The following is a 15,508-nucleotide window of genomic DNA, read 5'->3' on the forward strand; positions in this document are numbered from 1 at the left end:
ACACATAATATTTCGAGAATATTTACTAATTTATTTAAATAACTTGACTAGGTCACAAGTTACACAATTAATTTCCTAGACTCAACTTATTTTCCTAGACTCAATAACATTATTTGTCATCATTAAAATGGTGAATACAATAATATCCCCCCTTTTTGATGATGGCAAATAATTGGCAAAACTTAAGAAAGGAAAAAGAAAGAAATAAGAAATAACAAAATTATGTGAACATAATAAGACACACTAAAACTTATTTGAAAACTCTAAGACTATACTGTGACTACGAACAGAGGCAAAGATCATCAAGAAACGTAGTAGAGACTAAGGTAAGTTTCAGAAATATTTTTCAAGTGCCAATACATCTTCCCGCTTTTGTCATCATCAAAACTAAGTAGTGAAACCTGCAGCACTAGTAGAGTCAACAATCTTAAATTAAGGCAAGTAGCTCTAACATACTATCTCAGAATATTAGCCATCCACACATTCCAAGAGTAATAAACACAGACACAAGCACAACAAAGTAGTAGCCTATTAGGAGCAGAGTTCAAAAAATAAAAGAGAAGAAGATAAAAATAGAGAAAGGAAAGATGCATAGATTAAAATCTTGTGATTTCCACAAGAAAAAGACAAAATAAAGTACGATGCAATTATACACGCCCAAAATCAAAATATATAAAGTCTAAGGGAGAAGGGACTAGGATCAGGGAAGCTCATGAATGGGAAAGGAATTATAACACATAATATTTCTCGAATATCATGGAGAATGTTAACCTTCAAAGTTGTAGTGTATGTGATACAAAACGTAATAGAGCTTCTTCAAAAGTGTTGCATTATTTCCCGTTAACACCAAGGTTGCAAAGGTTGTTTATGTCATCTAAAAACTGCTAGTGATATGAGATGGCATATAGATAAGCGAGATAATGATGAAATTCTTAGACACCCAGCTGATAGCAAACCATGGAAGCATTTTGACAAGTCATATTCTTTATTTGCTTCAGAGTCTCGTAATGTTAGATTAGGCTTGGCATATGACGGGTTTAATCCTTTTTGGTGGTCTAAGAAGTGACTATAGTATATGGCCAGTAGTGATTGTCGTATATAATCTCCCGCCGTGGATGTGCATGAAACAACCTTATATGATGCTATCTTTGTTAATTCCAGGTAAGAGTGCACAAGGAAATAACATTGCGGAAATTTGGGGCTAAGACTTATGATGCTTCAAAAAATGAATACTTTGATATGCATGCATCTCTATTATGGACTATTAATGATTTTACAGCATATGCAAACTTATCTGGGTGGTCTATTAAGGGTTAGAAGGCATGTCCTCATTGTATGAATCAAACTTTTTCAACTAGACTACCCAGTTGTAGAAAATGTTGCTATATGGATTATCGATGCTTCCTACATGTAGATCATAAATGGAGAAATAGTAAGACTTTCAATGGAAAAGTTAAAAGAAGATGTCCCCCAAAGAAATTATCAGTTAATGAGATCTTAGAGCAAGTTAAAGATCTTGAAGGAATGAAATTTGGCAAAACTTTTAAGTTGCCCAAGATAGAAGATAACTGGAAGAAAAATAGTATATTTTTTATTTGCCTTATTGGAGTAGTCTCTTGCTTCGTTATAACCTTGATGTCATGCATATCGAAAAAAATGTATGTGATAATATTTTAGGCACTTTACTAGACATTGAATGTAAAAGTAAAGATCACATAAAATCTAGGCATGATTTGAATGTGAATATTATGAAGCATCTAGCCCAAAGCTAGTTGGCGAAAAATCGCATATACCAGCAGCACCTTATACATTGTCCAGCGCTCAAAAAATATTGGTGCGCAAATTTTTGGAGGATATAAAGGTTCCGGATGGGTATTCGTCTAACTTCTCTAAGTGCATAACCCTTAAGAAGCGTAAGATTTGGGGACTTAAAACACATGACTGTCATGTTCTTCTAAACGAATTATTACCCTTGGCGATTCGTGGAGTATCATCTCCCAAAGTGTATGAGGTGTTCCAAGTCTTTAAAACTGAAGGACTTGAATGATCTTGAGAATCATATTTCTATCCCCTTGTGTGAAATGGAAAATATTTTTCTTCCTTGAGGAAGCTAAGGTGGCTGGACCGGTTCACTACTGATGGATGTATCCTATTGAAAGGTATTCTTTTGCTTTGCTAATTCAATGAACTTTTTTGTGGGTTTTGAATAAAATATTCACAATATCCTTCTTCTTATTGTATAGGCTTTTGCATAAGTTTAAGTCATACGTGCGGAATAAAAATAGACCATAGGGGTCTATTGCTGAAGGATATATAATAGAAGAATGCATGTTCTTTTGTTCAAGGTACTTAAATGACATGGAGACAAGATATAATCAACTAGAGAGGAATGCAGATGGAGAAAATAATGTATCTAAGGGACTATCATTATTTTCCCGATGTGGTATTCCCTTAGGAAAGGCTAAATCTAGATACCTTAGCAATGAGGAGTTGATACAAGCTCAAGAATATGTGCTGAAAAATTGTGATCAAGCGGAAATATATCTTAGGTATAAAATTTCTTGTTCAAGTAATTCTATGAGCTATCAACTCTTAATAACTAGATACTTCTACAATGTAATTTATATAATTTCCTTACTTTTGTATACAGTGAATATAAAAAGGGAAGATTCAACAAGAGTTTGTCGGAATGGTTTAGAGATCGAGTATGTTAGCTTGTAATGATTTTTTCTTCTTATTATTATTATCACATGACTTACCCAATACTCCTTACTAGATAACAACACTGCCAGAAGAAAATGGGGATCAAGTAATGCAAGATTTAAGAACTTTCGCTTTAGGGCCTTTTAGAGGTGTCCAATGTTTCGGTGGATATCTAGCTAATGGTTTTAGATTTCATACTAGCGACATCGAAAAAAAGAGAAAAAATCAGAATTCGGGAGTTATGGTGAAGGGAGCTGTAGAATCCGAAGATATTGATTACTATGGGATTCTTAATGACATAATTTCGCTGCAATATTTAGATGGAAAGCGTGTGATTTTGTTTAAATGTGATTGGTGGGATGTGCATAAGATTGGTAAGATGTTAAGATTAACAAAGGTGGCGTGGTTAGTGTAAACACTAGATGTAAGTTGAATACTAGTGAGCCATTTGTGCTCATGTCTCAAGCTCAACAAGTTTTCTATGTCAGAGATGGTTTTGATCCATATTGGTTGATTGTTGTTAAGACCCATTCTAGACATCAATACGATGTCCTTTAATAGTGTGTCCTTGTTAGGTGATGAAGATATGGAGGACATTCCTATTCCATTTGATGGTAGAATAGATGACATAGTAATAGATGCCAATGACCAAAATCAACCTAAAGATTTTGATGGCAACGAAATGGAAGACGATGAAGACAGTGACAACAATAGTGAAGAAGACTTCGACAATGTTGACGGAGAGGAGGACGGTGATGATGATGATATTGCATGAGTTTAATATTTTGTGACCACTTTTCATTAAAATATATATTTTCTTAAACTCCATTGCTAATTCAACATTATTGGTGCTTTTCATAAAATATTTTGATTGTGTGGTAACACTTATTTTAGCATTCGTTTACAAATTATGCTCAATATGATAAATTATGATGTTTTTTCCCCTTAATTCTATCAATGTATGATGATATTTGTAACATCCCAAAATTTCTCTGAAATTTTCGCGCGTTAATTATTATTATTTGAGTTTTAATTTATATTTTACTAATATATTTTCAGAAAGTATATATATATATATATATATATATATATATATATATATATATATATATATATATATATATATATATACTTTTACGCCTACATTATTTTGATCAATATTGTTTTAGTGTGTTTATAATGTGTTTTATGTGTGGCATTGTTTGATAGACGTATAATACTTGTATCTGCATTGTTTATATGAAACAGACAATGTAGTGCTCGTGTCTGTGCAAAGTGTAAAATGTGGTAGTGTGGTAACTACGTATTTGTATTACGTTAATAATTATAATTTTTAATTATAAAAATATTACTTATACATATTACTTTTTGAACGTTTTACTTAGTGCCTGAAATGTACATTGTACTAGTGCTTTCGTACATTGTATTATTTGTTTAAGGATGTCCAAATTTCTGATTTTATTTGGTGGCATACGAAGAGTCTTTGGACAGCCATATTGAACTCTTGTAGCGTTAAAGTTAATCAAGAGTTATCTCTTCATTTACGATTCTTATTACACCCTTTAATCTTCAATCTCTTCACCTTCATTTTCTGAAAATTAAATCAGAAAAATTTCCCACTTGTTACTTCATTTCACACGCCTATTTCAAGAGAAAGGGAGAGGAAAGTTCTTTGTTCTTCCTTCACAATTTTCACACAAAAATCAATCATTTGCTCCTTGATTTCAAGCCATTTTTGTACCGGTTTCAAGCATGCGTTGAGTTCGTAGCATCTGTGTTCGTAGGAGACGAAGGTGGTGATATCTCACAAGGCAATTAGAGTTCTTTCGAAGCGTTCTACTACATTTCTCTTCAAGAAAAAGGTAACTAGCATTATTCTAGTTCGGTAGAGTATAGATTTTTAACTTAGGTTGTTAGAATTGCGTTAGAGAACGTAGTATCATGCTAGGTGGAACTTAGAGGATTGTATGATCGAAGTTTCATGTAGATTTATGGTTGTTGGTGTTGTTTTCATACCTTTGATTGCTACTATGATCATATTATTAAGACATGTCGATTAGTTGTCTCCTTGTTGTTGTTGTGGTTAAATTTATTTAATTGGTTCACTTTGATTTTCTTTGGATTTGAGTAGTTATTGTTGAGATGAGTTTAGCCCTATGTGAGGGTGATTAGTGTTGTGTTTGGCATGAAATGGAGTTGGTTTGTACGTGGAAGGCTAGGTGTAGAAGTCATTGGACTTTCGGTTGGCATACCAGTGCAGCTCGCAAGCCACAAGCAGAAGTAGATCGCGACTCGCGAGCAACCTCGCGACTCGCGACAACAGGGGATCGCGACTCGCAACGCTCGTCGCACCTCGCGACAAGGGCCTGTCCCCTTGGTTGTGTTGCCTTGGTTTAATTCCCTTCTTGGCTTACATCATATATATCTTTGGTTGGTTGGTCTTAGGCATGTATGCTAAGTGTGTTAGAGTAAGTTTTGGTTGGTTTAAGTTAATATATGAAGGGTATGTGCCAATTTGTTTGGGTAGCTTATGGTTAGTTGGTTGTAGTGTGTTTGGAGGGCTTGTGCCTTGCTTGTGTACTTACATTTGAACCTTGTTGTTATATACCTTGGAAAGATGGATTAGATAGATTTGGAGTATACCTTGTCGAGTATACCTTGTATTGGTTAAATTTGATTGATTCTAAGAACGGTATGGTTCTAAGAATTTGGGTTTGATGATCCTAAGGGCGGGGCATGGTCCTAGGAACTTGAGTTTGGTTATCCCAAGGGTGGTATGGTCCTAGGAACTTGGTGACTTAACCTTGGACGGTATGGTCCATTGGTTCACTTACGGGTGGTATGATTCGTAGTTTATAGCTATTCGAAAAGGGCGGTATGGTTCCTCGAATATGCAACTTAGGGCTTGGGCGGCGTGGTCCAATGAGTCCTCTCATAGACGGTATGGTCTGTTATGTTTCAGCTTGTTGACCGCATTTGTTGCATGGTTGATTGGGACTTGGTGTGATGCTAGTTTTGTTCATTGTTTACTGTGATTATTTGTGCCTCTTGGTGAGATTAGTAACTTGTTAATGTGTTCTTTGATGTTGTTTCTAACTACTTTTAAGTTCATTATCTATTTCTATTTCAGCCGGGAGAACTGCTAGTTACTCCTCACTGATTATGGAAGTTGTTGATTTATTATGCAGATGGTGATGCTATTTAGGATCATAACGTTTTGGACTGGGGTTGTGCGTTATAACCATGTGAGCAAGAAAGTAGTGCTAGTCATAGTGGATGAGCATTTGTAGACAGGAATTAGAACTAATTACATAGTTGGTCTTAAGTAGCTATCTCTTTTGTTTTGTCACATGTTTTGAACTACGGATTTCAGTTGTCTATGGTTTGTATTTTCTCTATTTTGGGCTTATTTTGGAAATCATATGACATTTTGAGACTTGTTGGAATGAGGCTATGGGACCTCATTTTCCCTTTTTATATATATGATTTTGGAGTTTGAATATTGTCTTTGAAGGATTTTACCTATTTATAGTTTCATATTCTATTCCTTAGAGTAGCATCTCCGTCTTATTGGTATTTTCGCTACCGCTATTTGTTCTTTTCCTTTACTTTAGTCTCCACTCTCCTTCGTATTGGACGGGATGTTATAGTTGGTCTCAGAGCAAAGCGTTCTAGAAGCTCTCTTTGCGTTGCTATATATTTATTTCCAGAGAATGAGTAGACTTGTGACTAGGATTACTAGTGTCTTAGGCTTCAAGTCTAGTGCTTATGAGAGTTACTTGGGTAGGAAACTAAACCTCGGGAATCATTTTCGTTTACCACATTTATCGATTTAATGCTTTCTTATGTGAATTTAGTTAACTAATGTGAAAGCTTCTATTTTGTAGAATGCCTCCACGACAACAGTTGGCTACTAGAAAGGAGGCTGCTCGTCGTCGCCGTGTAGGCTTTAAGATGCTTTTATATCCTTGACTAACAAAGCTACTTCTTCCGCTGGTGTGCAGTCTGCTTTCGGCCGATTTGACCGTCATAGGCCCCCTACTTATGATGGTGCTGCTGACCCTGTGGCTCTGGAGAATTGGTTAAGGGAAATGGAGAAGCTTTTCACGGCAACAAACTGCCCTGTTGCTGAGATGGTACCTATTGGGACGAACTATCTGAAGAAAGAAGCTAATAATTGGTGGGGTACGGTGAAGGCTGCATGTATGGCTAATGCTGGTTTTGGGTGGACTCAGTTCTCCGCCAAGCTGAAGGAGAGGTTCTACCCTGATGAGTTGCGTTGGCAGAAGCAAGAGGAATTTCTATCTCTGACTCAGGGGAATATGGATATCCTAAAGTACACCGACCGCTTCACCGAGCTGTCTAAGTTTGCTGGTATTGTCATTCCCACCGAAGCTGAGAGGGTTAAGAGATACATAAAGAAGATGGATCCTAGGGTAAAGACCCTTGTGTTGTGCTCGGGAGTTACTACTTTCCAAGCTGCATATGAGATGGCCTGTTCCGTCTGTTGCTCCTGGTCTAGCTAAGAAGCCGAGGTTTGAGCCGAGTTTTCGTGGTGGATATCAAGGTTCCAGTTCTAGGCCGAGTTTTGATCCGTCCAAGTGTCGGAGGTGTGAGAAGCCTAATCATCCGGGGAAGGATTGTGATGGATCTGCTATTGTTTGCTTCTACTGTAGGGAAGCGGGTCACAAGAGTTATGAGTGTACAAAGGATCCGAGGGCTACAGCTAAGCCTCCTGCTACTTGTAGTCTTCCTGCTCCGCCGAAGAATCGAGTTTATAGCATGACTCATTCTGACGCTGATGTTCATCCCGACGTCATCTCTGGTACCTTTCTTGTTAATTCAGTCCTTGCTTTTGTTTTGTTTGATTCTGGAGCTTCCGTGTCATGTGTGTGTAAGTCTTTTGCCAAGAAAGCTAACTTGTCTTCGAGTTCTCCTCTTTGAACTCTTATATCTTTGCATTCTGGTGAGAACTACCCTTGTTTTGCCGAGTATCGTGATGTGCCTATTTCCATGTTGGGTACCAATCTTCCCGCTGATCTCAAAGAATTCTCCATGATTGAGTTTGATGTTATCCTGGGTATGGATTGGTTGTTTAAGTATTTTGCTCAGATTCATTGCCGCGATCAAAAGGTGACTCTTCGTGGTCCGTGTGGTAAGTGTATCTCCTATAGTGGAGTGGTGTTGAAGAAAGGGGTAAAGTTCGTGTCTGCTCTCAAAATGCAAAAGCTTCGTCAGAAAAGAGAGCAAGTGTTCCTCTGCATGGTTAAAGATTTGACTCAAGAGGTGAAGTTAGAGGACATCCCCATTGTTCGTGAGTATCCGGACATCTTCCCTGATGAGTTACCAGGTATCCCTCCTGAAAGAGAGGTCGAGTTTAGCATTGACCTCACTCCTGGTACTGCTCCTCTATCAAAGGCCCCGTATAGGACGGCGCCTGCTGAATTGCAAGAGTTGAAGACTCAGTTGCAAGAACTGATTGATAAGGGATTCATTAGGCCGAGTGTCTCACCGTGGGGTGCTCCGGTTTTGTTTGTCAGGAAGAAGGACAGAAGTATGCTGCTTTGCATCGACTATCGTGAATTGAACAAGGTGACTATCAAGAATAGGTATCCCTTGCCCTGCATTGAGGATCTGTTTGACCAACTAAAGGGTGCTGGAGTGTTCTCTAAGATAGATTTGAGGTCAGGATATCATCAGATTCTGGTGAAGAAGGAGGATATTCCTAAGACCGCCTTCCGTACTAGATATGGGCATTATGAGTTCGTTGTTATGCCCTTTGCTGTTACAAATGCTCTTGTTGTGTTCGTGGACCAGATGAACCGCTCTTTCCATGAGTTCCTGGATACGTGTGTGGTTGTCTTCATTGACGATATCCTGGTGTACTCTAAGAATGAAGAAGATCATGAGAAGCATCTGAGGTTGATTTTTGGTATTCTGAGGCAACAGAAGTGGTTTGCGAAGTTCTCCAAGTGTGAGTTTTGGCTAAAGGAAGTATCGTTTCTAGGCCACGTCATCAGCAAGGACGGTGTGATGGTAGACCCTTCCAAGATTAGAGTTGTGGTGGATTGGGAGAGTCCTAAGAATGTTTCTGAGATCCGAAGTTTCCTAAGTCTTGCTGGTTACTATCGGAGGTTTGTTAAGGATTTCTCAAAGATAGCTCAGTCGTCGACCAAATTGATGAGGAAGGAGAGCAAGTTTATGTGGTCCGAAGAGTGCGAAAAGGCATTCCATGAATTGAAGAAGTGCCTCACTAATGCTCCTGTTCTGACCTTACCTACCGAAGGGGTTGGGTTTGAAGTTTATAGTGACGAATCGAAGCTCGATTTGGGTTGTGTCCTTATGCAACAAGGAAAGGTGGTGGCGTATGCCTCTAGACAGTTGAAGGTGCATGAAAGGAACTACCCTACTCATGATCTAGAATTGGCCGCTGTGGTGTTTGCCCTTAAAATCTGGCGACACTATTTGTATGGAGTTTCATGTAGAGTGTTTACCAACCATAAAAGCCTTAAGTATATCTTCACTCAGCGAGATTTGAATCTGAGGCAGAGGCGATGGTTGGAATTGATCAAGGATTACAATTTGCAACTCGATTACCATGAAGGTAAAGCTAATGTGGTTGCGGATGCTCTCAGTCGTAAGTCGAAGCATTCTCTTAATGCGGTTAGAATCCCATCGAGGGACTTGTGTGATGAATTTCAGAAGCTTGAAATCGAGGTTGTACCTCAGGGTTCAGTAGAAACTCTTTGTGCTATGAGTGCCGAGCCTGTCTTGTTCCAAGAATTGCGATAGAAGCAGAGGAATGATCCTAAGTTGGAGAAGATCCGTGAAGCTAAGGTTCAGGGTCGAGCCGAAAATTTTGAAGTTGATTCCAAGGGAGGTCTGAAATTTATGGGTCGTTGGTGGGTACCTAATGACCTAGAGCTTAGGAAGAAGATTCTCGAAGAAGCTCATTGCACTCCCTATTTTGTTCATCCTGGAGGTGATAAGCTTTACAAAGATCTCAAGGCTAATTTCTGGTGGCCTTGTATGAAGAGGGAAGTGGCAATTTGTGGCTAGGTGTCTGGTGTGTCAAAAGGTCAAGATCGAGCATCAAAGACCATGTGGTTTGCTACAACCATTACCTATTCCCGCACGGAAGTTTGATTCTAGCTCGATGGAATTTGTTATGGGTTTCCGAGAGCTGCTGGTGGTAAGAATGTCATGTGGGTGATCGTAGACCGGTTGACTAAGGTGGCTCGATTTATTCCGATGAAGAATACTTGGTCTATGGAAGAGTTAGCGGAAGCTTACGCTAATGAAATCATTCGATTGCATGGTGTTCCGAAGGATATAGTCTCTGATCGTGACCCTAGGTTTTTGTCTCATTTTGGGTTGCTCTGCAAGAAGCTTTTGGTACTAAGTTGAAGTTGAGTACCGCTTTCCATGCTGCTACCGATGAGTAAACTGAGAGGACTATTCAGACTCTGGAGGATATGCTCCGTGCTTGTGCTTTGGAATTTCAGGAGTCCTGGTTGAAGTCATTGAATTTGGTAGAGTTCTCTTACAACAACAGTTACCATGCTAGCATTCTGATGGCTCCTTATGAAGCCTTGTATGGGCGAAAGTGTCGTAGTCCTACTTGTTGGAGCGACATAAGTGACTCTTTGGTGTTGGGACCAGACTTGATCCAAGATACCGTTGAGCAAGTAAAGGTGATTCAGGCTAGAATGAAGGCTGCTCAAGATAGGCAAAAGTCTTATGCAGACTTGCATCGGAAGCCTATTTCTTACGCCGTTGGAGATAGGGTGCTGTTGAAAGTATCTCCGATGAAGGGTGTGGCGAGATTTGGGCAAAAAGGCAAGTTAAGCCCGAAGTATGTTGGTCCCTATGAGATTCTCGAGAGGATTGGGGAGGTAGCTTACAGATTGGCTATGCCACCCGAGTTATCGAGGGTGCACGATGTGTTCCATGTGTCGCAGTTGCGAAGATATTGCAGTGATCCGTCTCATGTCATTCCTATAGAGTCGGTCTCTATTGAGCCGAATATGACTTTCGAGGAGCGACCTGTCCAGATCTTTGACCGTCAGAATCGTCCCCTGAGAAGAAAGGTGATACCCTTGGTTAAGGAACTTTGGAGAAGCCAAAAATACGAGGAAGCCACTTGGGAAACGGAAGAGTCGATGAGGCTTAAGTATCCCGAACTTTTTGTCCCAGGTATTTCCTTGTTATTTTATGTTTCGAGGACAAAACTTTTCTTAACGAGGGGAGATAGTAACACCCCAAAATTTCTCTGAAATTTTCGCGCGTTAGTTATTATTATTTGAGTGTTAAATTATATTTTACTAATATATTTTCGGAAAGTATAAATATATATATACTTTTACGCCTCCATTATTTTGATTAATATTGTTTTAGTGTGTTTATAATGTGTTTTATGTGTGGCATTGTTTGATAGACGTATAATACTTGTATTTGCGTTGGTTATATGAAACGGACAATGTAGTGCTCGTGTTTGTGCAAAGTGTAAAATGTGGTAGTGTGGTAAGTACGTATTTGTATTACCTTAATAATTATAATTTTTAATTATAAAAATATTACTTGTACATATTACTTTTTGAACGTTTTACTTAGTGCATGAAATGTACACTGTACTAGTGCTTTCGTACATTGTATTATTTGTTTAAGTCCAAATTTCTGATTTTATTTGGTGGCATCCGAAGAGTCTTTGGACAGCCATATTGAACTCTTGTAGCGTTAAAGTTAATCAAGAGTTATCTCTTCATTTACCTTTCTTATTACACCCTTTAATCTTCAATCTCTTCACCTTCATTTTCTGAAAATTAAATCAGAAAAATTTCCCCTTGTTACTTCATTTCACATGCCTATTTCAAGAGAAAGGGAGAGGAAAAGTTCTTTGTTCTTCCTTCACAATTTTCACACAAAAATCAGTCATTTGCTCCTTGATTTCAAGCCATTTTTGTAGGGTTTCAAGCATGCGTTGAGTTCGTTGCATTTGTGTTCGTAGGAGACGAAGGTGGTGATATCTCATAAGGCAATTAGAGTACTTTCGAAGCGTTCTACTACATTTCTCTTCAAGAAAAAGGTAACTAGCGTTATTCTAGTTCGGTAGAGTATAGATTTTTAACTTAGGTTGTTAGAATTGCGTTAGAGAACGTAGTATCATGCTAGGTGGAACTTAGAGGATTGTATAATCGAAGTTTCATGTAGATTTATGGTTGTTGGTGTTGTTTTCATACCTTTGATTGCTACTATGATCATATTGTCAAGACATGTTGATTAGTTGTCTCCTTGCACTAGTAGAACAAATGCTATTTGCTGCGGTTAAAAAGTGGCATATTGTTGCGGTTTAGGACGCGCAACAATTAAGGGGGCAGCAATAGGTATTAATCATATTGCTGCGATTTTAAACCGCAACAATATCTACAAATATTGATGCCGCTTCTAGGCCAAAACCGCAGCAATATATGTTTTTTTAATTGAAAAAAATACAACATATTGCTGCGGTTTGACTAGAAACCGCAACAATAGATACCGGTTAATTGAATTTTTTTTTTTTTTGCATTATTCCATCAAATTTGAAAGACAAAAAGGCGGAAAGAAAATAAAACACTACTGATTGAAACTAATGACAAAATATTATAATACAAATTCAAAAACATAAAAAATACAAAAATACAGATTGAAGTATATTATTACAATAAATTTAAGGCAGATTATAAAAAAAATCAAAATTATAATACCAAAACAACAACAGATCTGAAAAAAATTATAACAGTTGCCTTAAGAATTACCAACATAAGAATAATTATAATTCCTGAAATACAAAATTTACGAATCTACAAAACGGAAAAAAAGGGAAAAAAAGGCTTGCCAGAAAAAGGGCCAGCAAGATGAGATGGCAACAATAATTCTCTAATCCGAAACTATTATAGCAATTCATCATGGAAACTCCTAGGTTCATAACTAGATCCAGAGTGGCTCTTGCATGACACCATTGTGAGGTATTAGTAACCTTTCACATTAGTAACAAGAACTCAAAGATACGATAAAGTGATAAATATATAAGTATATAACTATGAGTCAAAGGAAAATCTACCCAAAAAGAAGCAATTTCTAGATGTCTCAGATGAAGAGGTACTGAGTTCATACATCAAAGACAACACCCAAAAAATGATTCATGTATAAGACCACGATTTCAACAAAACAATCACTTCATCCATGAGATAAACCAATGTACTGGCATGTAATATTTAATCTACATGGGAAGTTCACCACAAGAATTTGAAAGATAAAGGTAATCCCTCCTATATGCCTTTCATTTCAATAACAAAATAAAATCATACTGGAAAGCACCAATTGTACTACAATTTACTTTTTTTTCCTTCGCCAAAACTTCGAAAATATAGAAACAATCCTCTTCTTCACATCCTCTATAAATGACGAACGACGAAGTAGGACAAAGAATGACGAACGACAAAGAAGATCTAGTTGAGGAGAGAGGAGAGAGGAGAGAGGTCAGATCTGTTTTTTTCGTTTAGGGTTTAGGGAGGGAGGCGCAGGAGTGAGTTGTGAGGGAGGCGTGAGAGTATAGGGTTTGGTTTATAAGTAGTGAATAGAGTGTGAGAGAGTATGTGAGGAGCCGTTTAATTTTTTTGCCAGCTAATATTGCTGCGGTTTGCACGTAGGACCGCAACAGTATATTAAAAAAAAAAATTTAATATATTGCTGCGGTCCTATGTAGAAACCGCAACAATATTTGCTGTTCAAGGCCCCACTTTATTTTAAAAAGTATCCATCAGACAATATTGTTGCGGTTTTGGGCAGGAACCGCAGCAATATTGTCAATTTCTATTTTTTCTTTTCTTTTTGCGTGTTATATTTCTGCGTATAGGTAAAACTGCAGCAATATCACCGCAGCAAATAGCATTATTCTACTAGTGTTGTTGTTGTTGTGGTTGAATTTATTTAATTGGTTCACTTAGATTTTCTTTGGAATTGAGTAGTTGTTGTTGTAATGAGTTTAGCCCCATGTGAGGGTGATTGGTGTTGTGTTTGGCATGAAATGGAGTTGGTTTGGACGTGGAAGGCTAGGTGAAGGAGTCATTGGACTTTCGGTTGGCATACGAGCGCAGCTCGCAAGCCACGAGCAGACGCAGCTCGCGACTCGCGAGCAGCCTCGCGACTCGCGACGGCATGGGGTCGCGACTCACGACGCTCGTCGCACCTCGCGACGAGGGCCTGTCCCCTGGGTTGTGTTACCTTGGTTTAATTCCCTTCTTGGCTTACAGCATATATATCTTTCCTTGGTTGGTCTTAGGCATGTATGCTAAGTGTGTTAAAGTAAGTTTTGGTTGGTTTAGGTTATATGAAGGGTATGTGCCCAATTTGTTTGGGTAGCTTATGGTTAGTTGGTTGTAGTGTGTGTGGAGGGCTTGTGCCTTGCTTGTGTACTTACATTTCAACCTTGTTGGTTGTATAACTTGTGGTGTATACCTTGGAAAGATGGATTAGATAGATTTGGAGTATACCTTGTCGAGTATACCTTGTATTGGTTAAATTTGATTGATTATAAGAACGGTATGGTTCTAAGAATTTGGGTTTGATGATCCTAAGGGCGACATGGTCCTAGGAACTTGAGTTTGGTTATCCTAAGGGTGGTATGGTCCTAGGAACTTGGTGACTTAACCTTGGGCGGTATGGTCCATTGGTTCACTTACGGGTGGTATGATCCGTAGATTATAGCTATTCGAAAAGGGCGGTATGGTTCCTCGAATATGCAACTTAGGCCTTGGGCGGCATGGTCTAATGAGTCCTCTCACAGACGGTATGGTCTGTTATGTTTGAGCTTGTTGACCGCATTTGTTGCATGGTTGATCGAGACTTGATGTTGTTTCTAACTACTTTTAAGTTCATTATCTGTTTCTATTTGAGCTGGGAAAACTGCTAGTTACTCCCCACTGATTGTGGAAGTTGTTGATTTATTCTGCAGATGGTGATGCTATTTAGGATCGTCACGGTTTGGACCGGGGTTGTGCGTTATAACCATGTGAGCAAGAAACTAGTTACTTAGTTGGTCTTAAGTAGATATCTCTTTTGTTTTGTCACATGTTTTGAACTATGGATTTCAGTTGTCTTTGGTTTGGATTATCTCTATTTTGAGGTTTCTTTTGGAAATCATATGACATTTTGAGACTTGTTGGAATGAGGGTTTTGGGACCTCATTTTCCCTTTTTATATATATGATTTTGGAGTTTGAATATTGTCTTTGAAGGATTTTACCTATTTATAGTTTCATATTCTACTCCTTAGAGTAGAATCTCTGTCTTATTGGTAAATCCGCTGCCGCTATTTGTATCTTTTCCTTTACTTTAGTCTCCACTCTCCTTCGTATTGGACGGGATGTTACAATATTTATGAGTAAATTTGTGCATAGCTAACACTTCTGGAGCAGATTGATGGAGAAGAATAAAACTCCAAAGGAACCTCTTCAATAAAATGAGTATGAACAACTAAGGCTAATGAGGATTCAGTATAACAAGTGTAAAATGCAATCCTTGGGTATAGAACGCATTTCAGCTTCCCTGAGAAGTTTAGTAGGCAGTAAAAAAGTACAGAAAAAGACAAAGAAGTGGCAGAATGTTATTGAGGATGACACAGATTATATTCCTACCTCTAGTGATGAAGAACAAGACATACATATTTTAGACGATGAATATGAGAATAAAAAATAATTGCTCAATGTCAAAACACGTATCATCATCACTTCTTCAAATTTCAATTTTGTACTAACATAATCAAGTTT

The 15,508-nt window shown here is 38.1% G+C and overlaps 2 protein-coding genes across 2 annotated transcripts; both read left to right on the forward strand.

Annotated features, from left to right (window-relative positions):
- The first annotated feature begins 6,591 nt into the window (after positions 1 to 6,591).
- On the forward strand, positions 6,592 to 7,647 carry LOC104907811 (uncharacterized). Its single transcript, XM_010696805.1, has 3 exons — positions 6,592 to 6,645; positions 6,708 to 7,139; positions 7,183 to 7,647. The coding sequence occupies exons 1-3, from the start codon at positions 6,592 to 6,594 to the stop codon at positions 7,645 to 7,647; spliced, it is 951 nt and encodes a 316-aa protein (XP_010695107.1).
- Positions 7,648 to 9,594: 1,947 nt separating this feature from the next.
- LOC104907812 (uncharacterized) lies at positions 9,595 to 15,437 on the forward strand. Its single transcript, XM_010696807.2, has 4 exons — positions 9,595 to 9,747; positions 9,856 to 10,098; positions 10,209 to 10,899; positions 15,271 to 15,437. The coding sequence occupies exons 1-4, from the start codon at positions 9,595 to 9,597 to the stop codon at positions 15,435 to 15,437; spliced, it is 1,254 nt and encodes a 417-aa protein (XP_010695109.2).
- Positions 15,438 to 15,508: the final 71 nt, after the last annotated feature.

The sequence above is a fragment of the Beta vulgaris genome, chromosome 4 (genome assembly GCF_026745355.1).
Source record: "Beta vulgaris subsp. vulgaris cultivar EL10 chromosome 4, EL10.2, whole genome shotgun sequence".
NCBI classification, from domain to species: Eukaryota; Viridiplantae; Streptophyta; class Magnoliopsida; order Caryophyllales; family Amaranthaceae; genus Beta; species Beta vulgaris.

What these genes read in the sequence shown, in the direction of transcription:
- LOC104907811 (XM_010696805.1), top strand. Translation starts at nt 6,592, where the DNA reads ATGCCTCCACGACAACAGTTGGCTACTAGAAAGGAGGCTGCTCGTCGT. An exon ending in AGGCTGCTCGTCGTCGCCGT is followed by an intron (nt 6,646 to 6,707) that starts GTAGGCTTTAAG and finishes GCTGGTGTGCAG; the next exon opens with TCTGCTTTCGGCCGATTTGA. An exon ending in TAAAGAAGATGGATCCTAGG is followed by an intron (nt 7,140 to 7,182) that starts GTAAAGACCCTT and finishes CTACTTTCCAAG; the next exon opens with CTGCATATGAGATGGCCTGT.
- LOC104907812 (XM_010696807.2), top strand. Translation starts at nt 9,595, where the DNA reads ATGGGTCGTTGGTGGGTACCTAATGACCTAGAGCTTAGGAAGAAGATT. An exon ending in CTTGTATGAAGAGGGAAGTG is followed by an intron (nt 9,748 to 9,855) that starts GCAATTTGTGGC and finishes GTTTGATTCTAG; the next exon opens with CTCGATGGAATTTGTTATGG. An exon ending in TCCCGAACTTTTTGTCCCAG is followed by an intron (nt 10,900 to 15,270) that starts GTATTTCCTTGT and finishes CCTTGGGTATAG; the next exon opens with AACGCATTTCAGCTTCCCTG.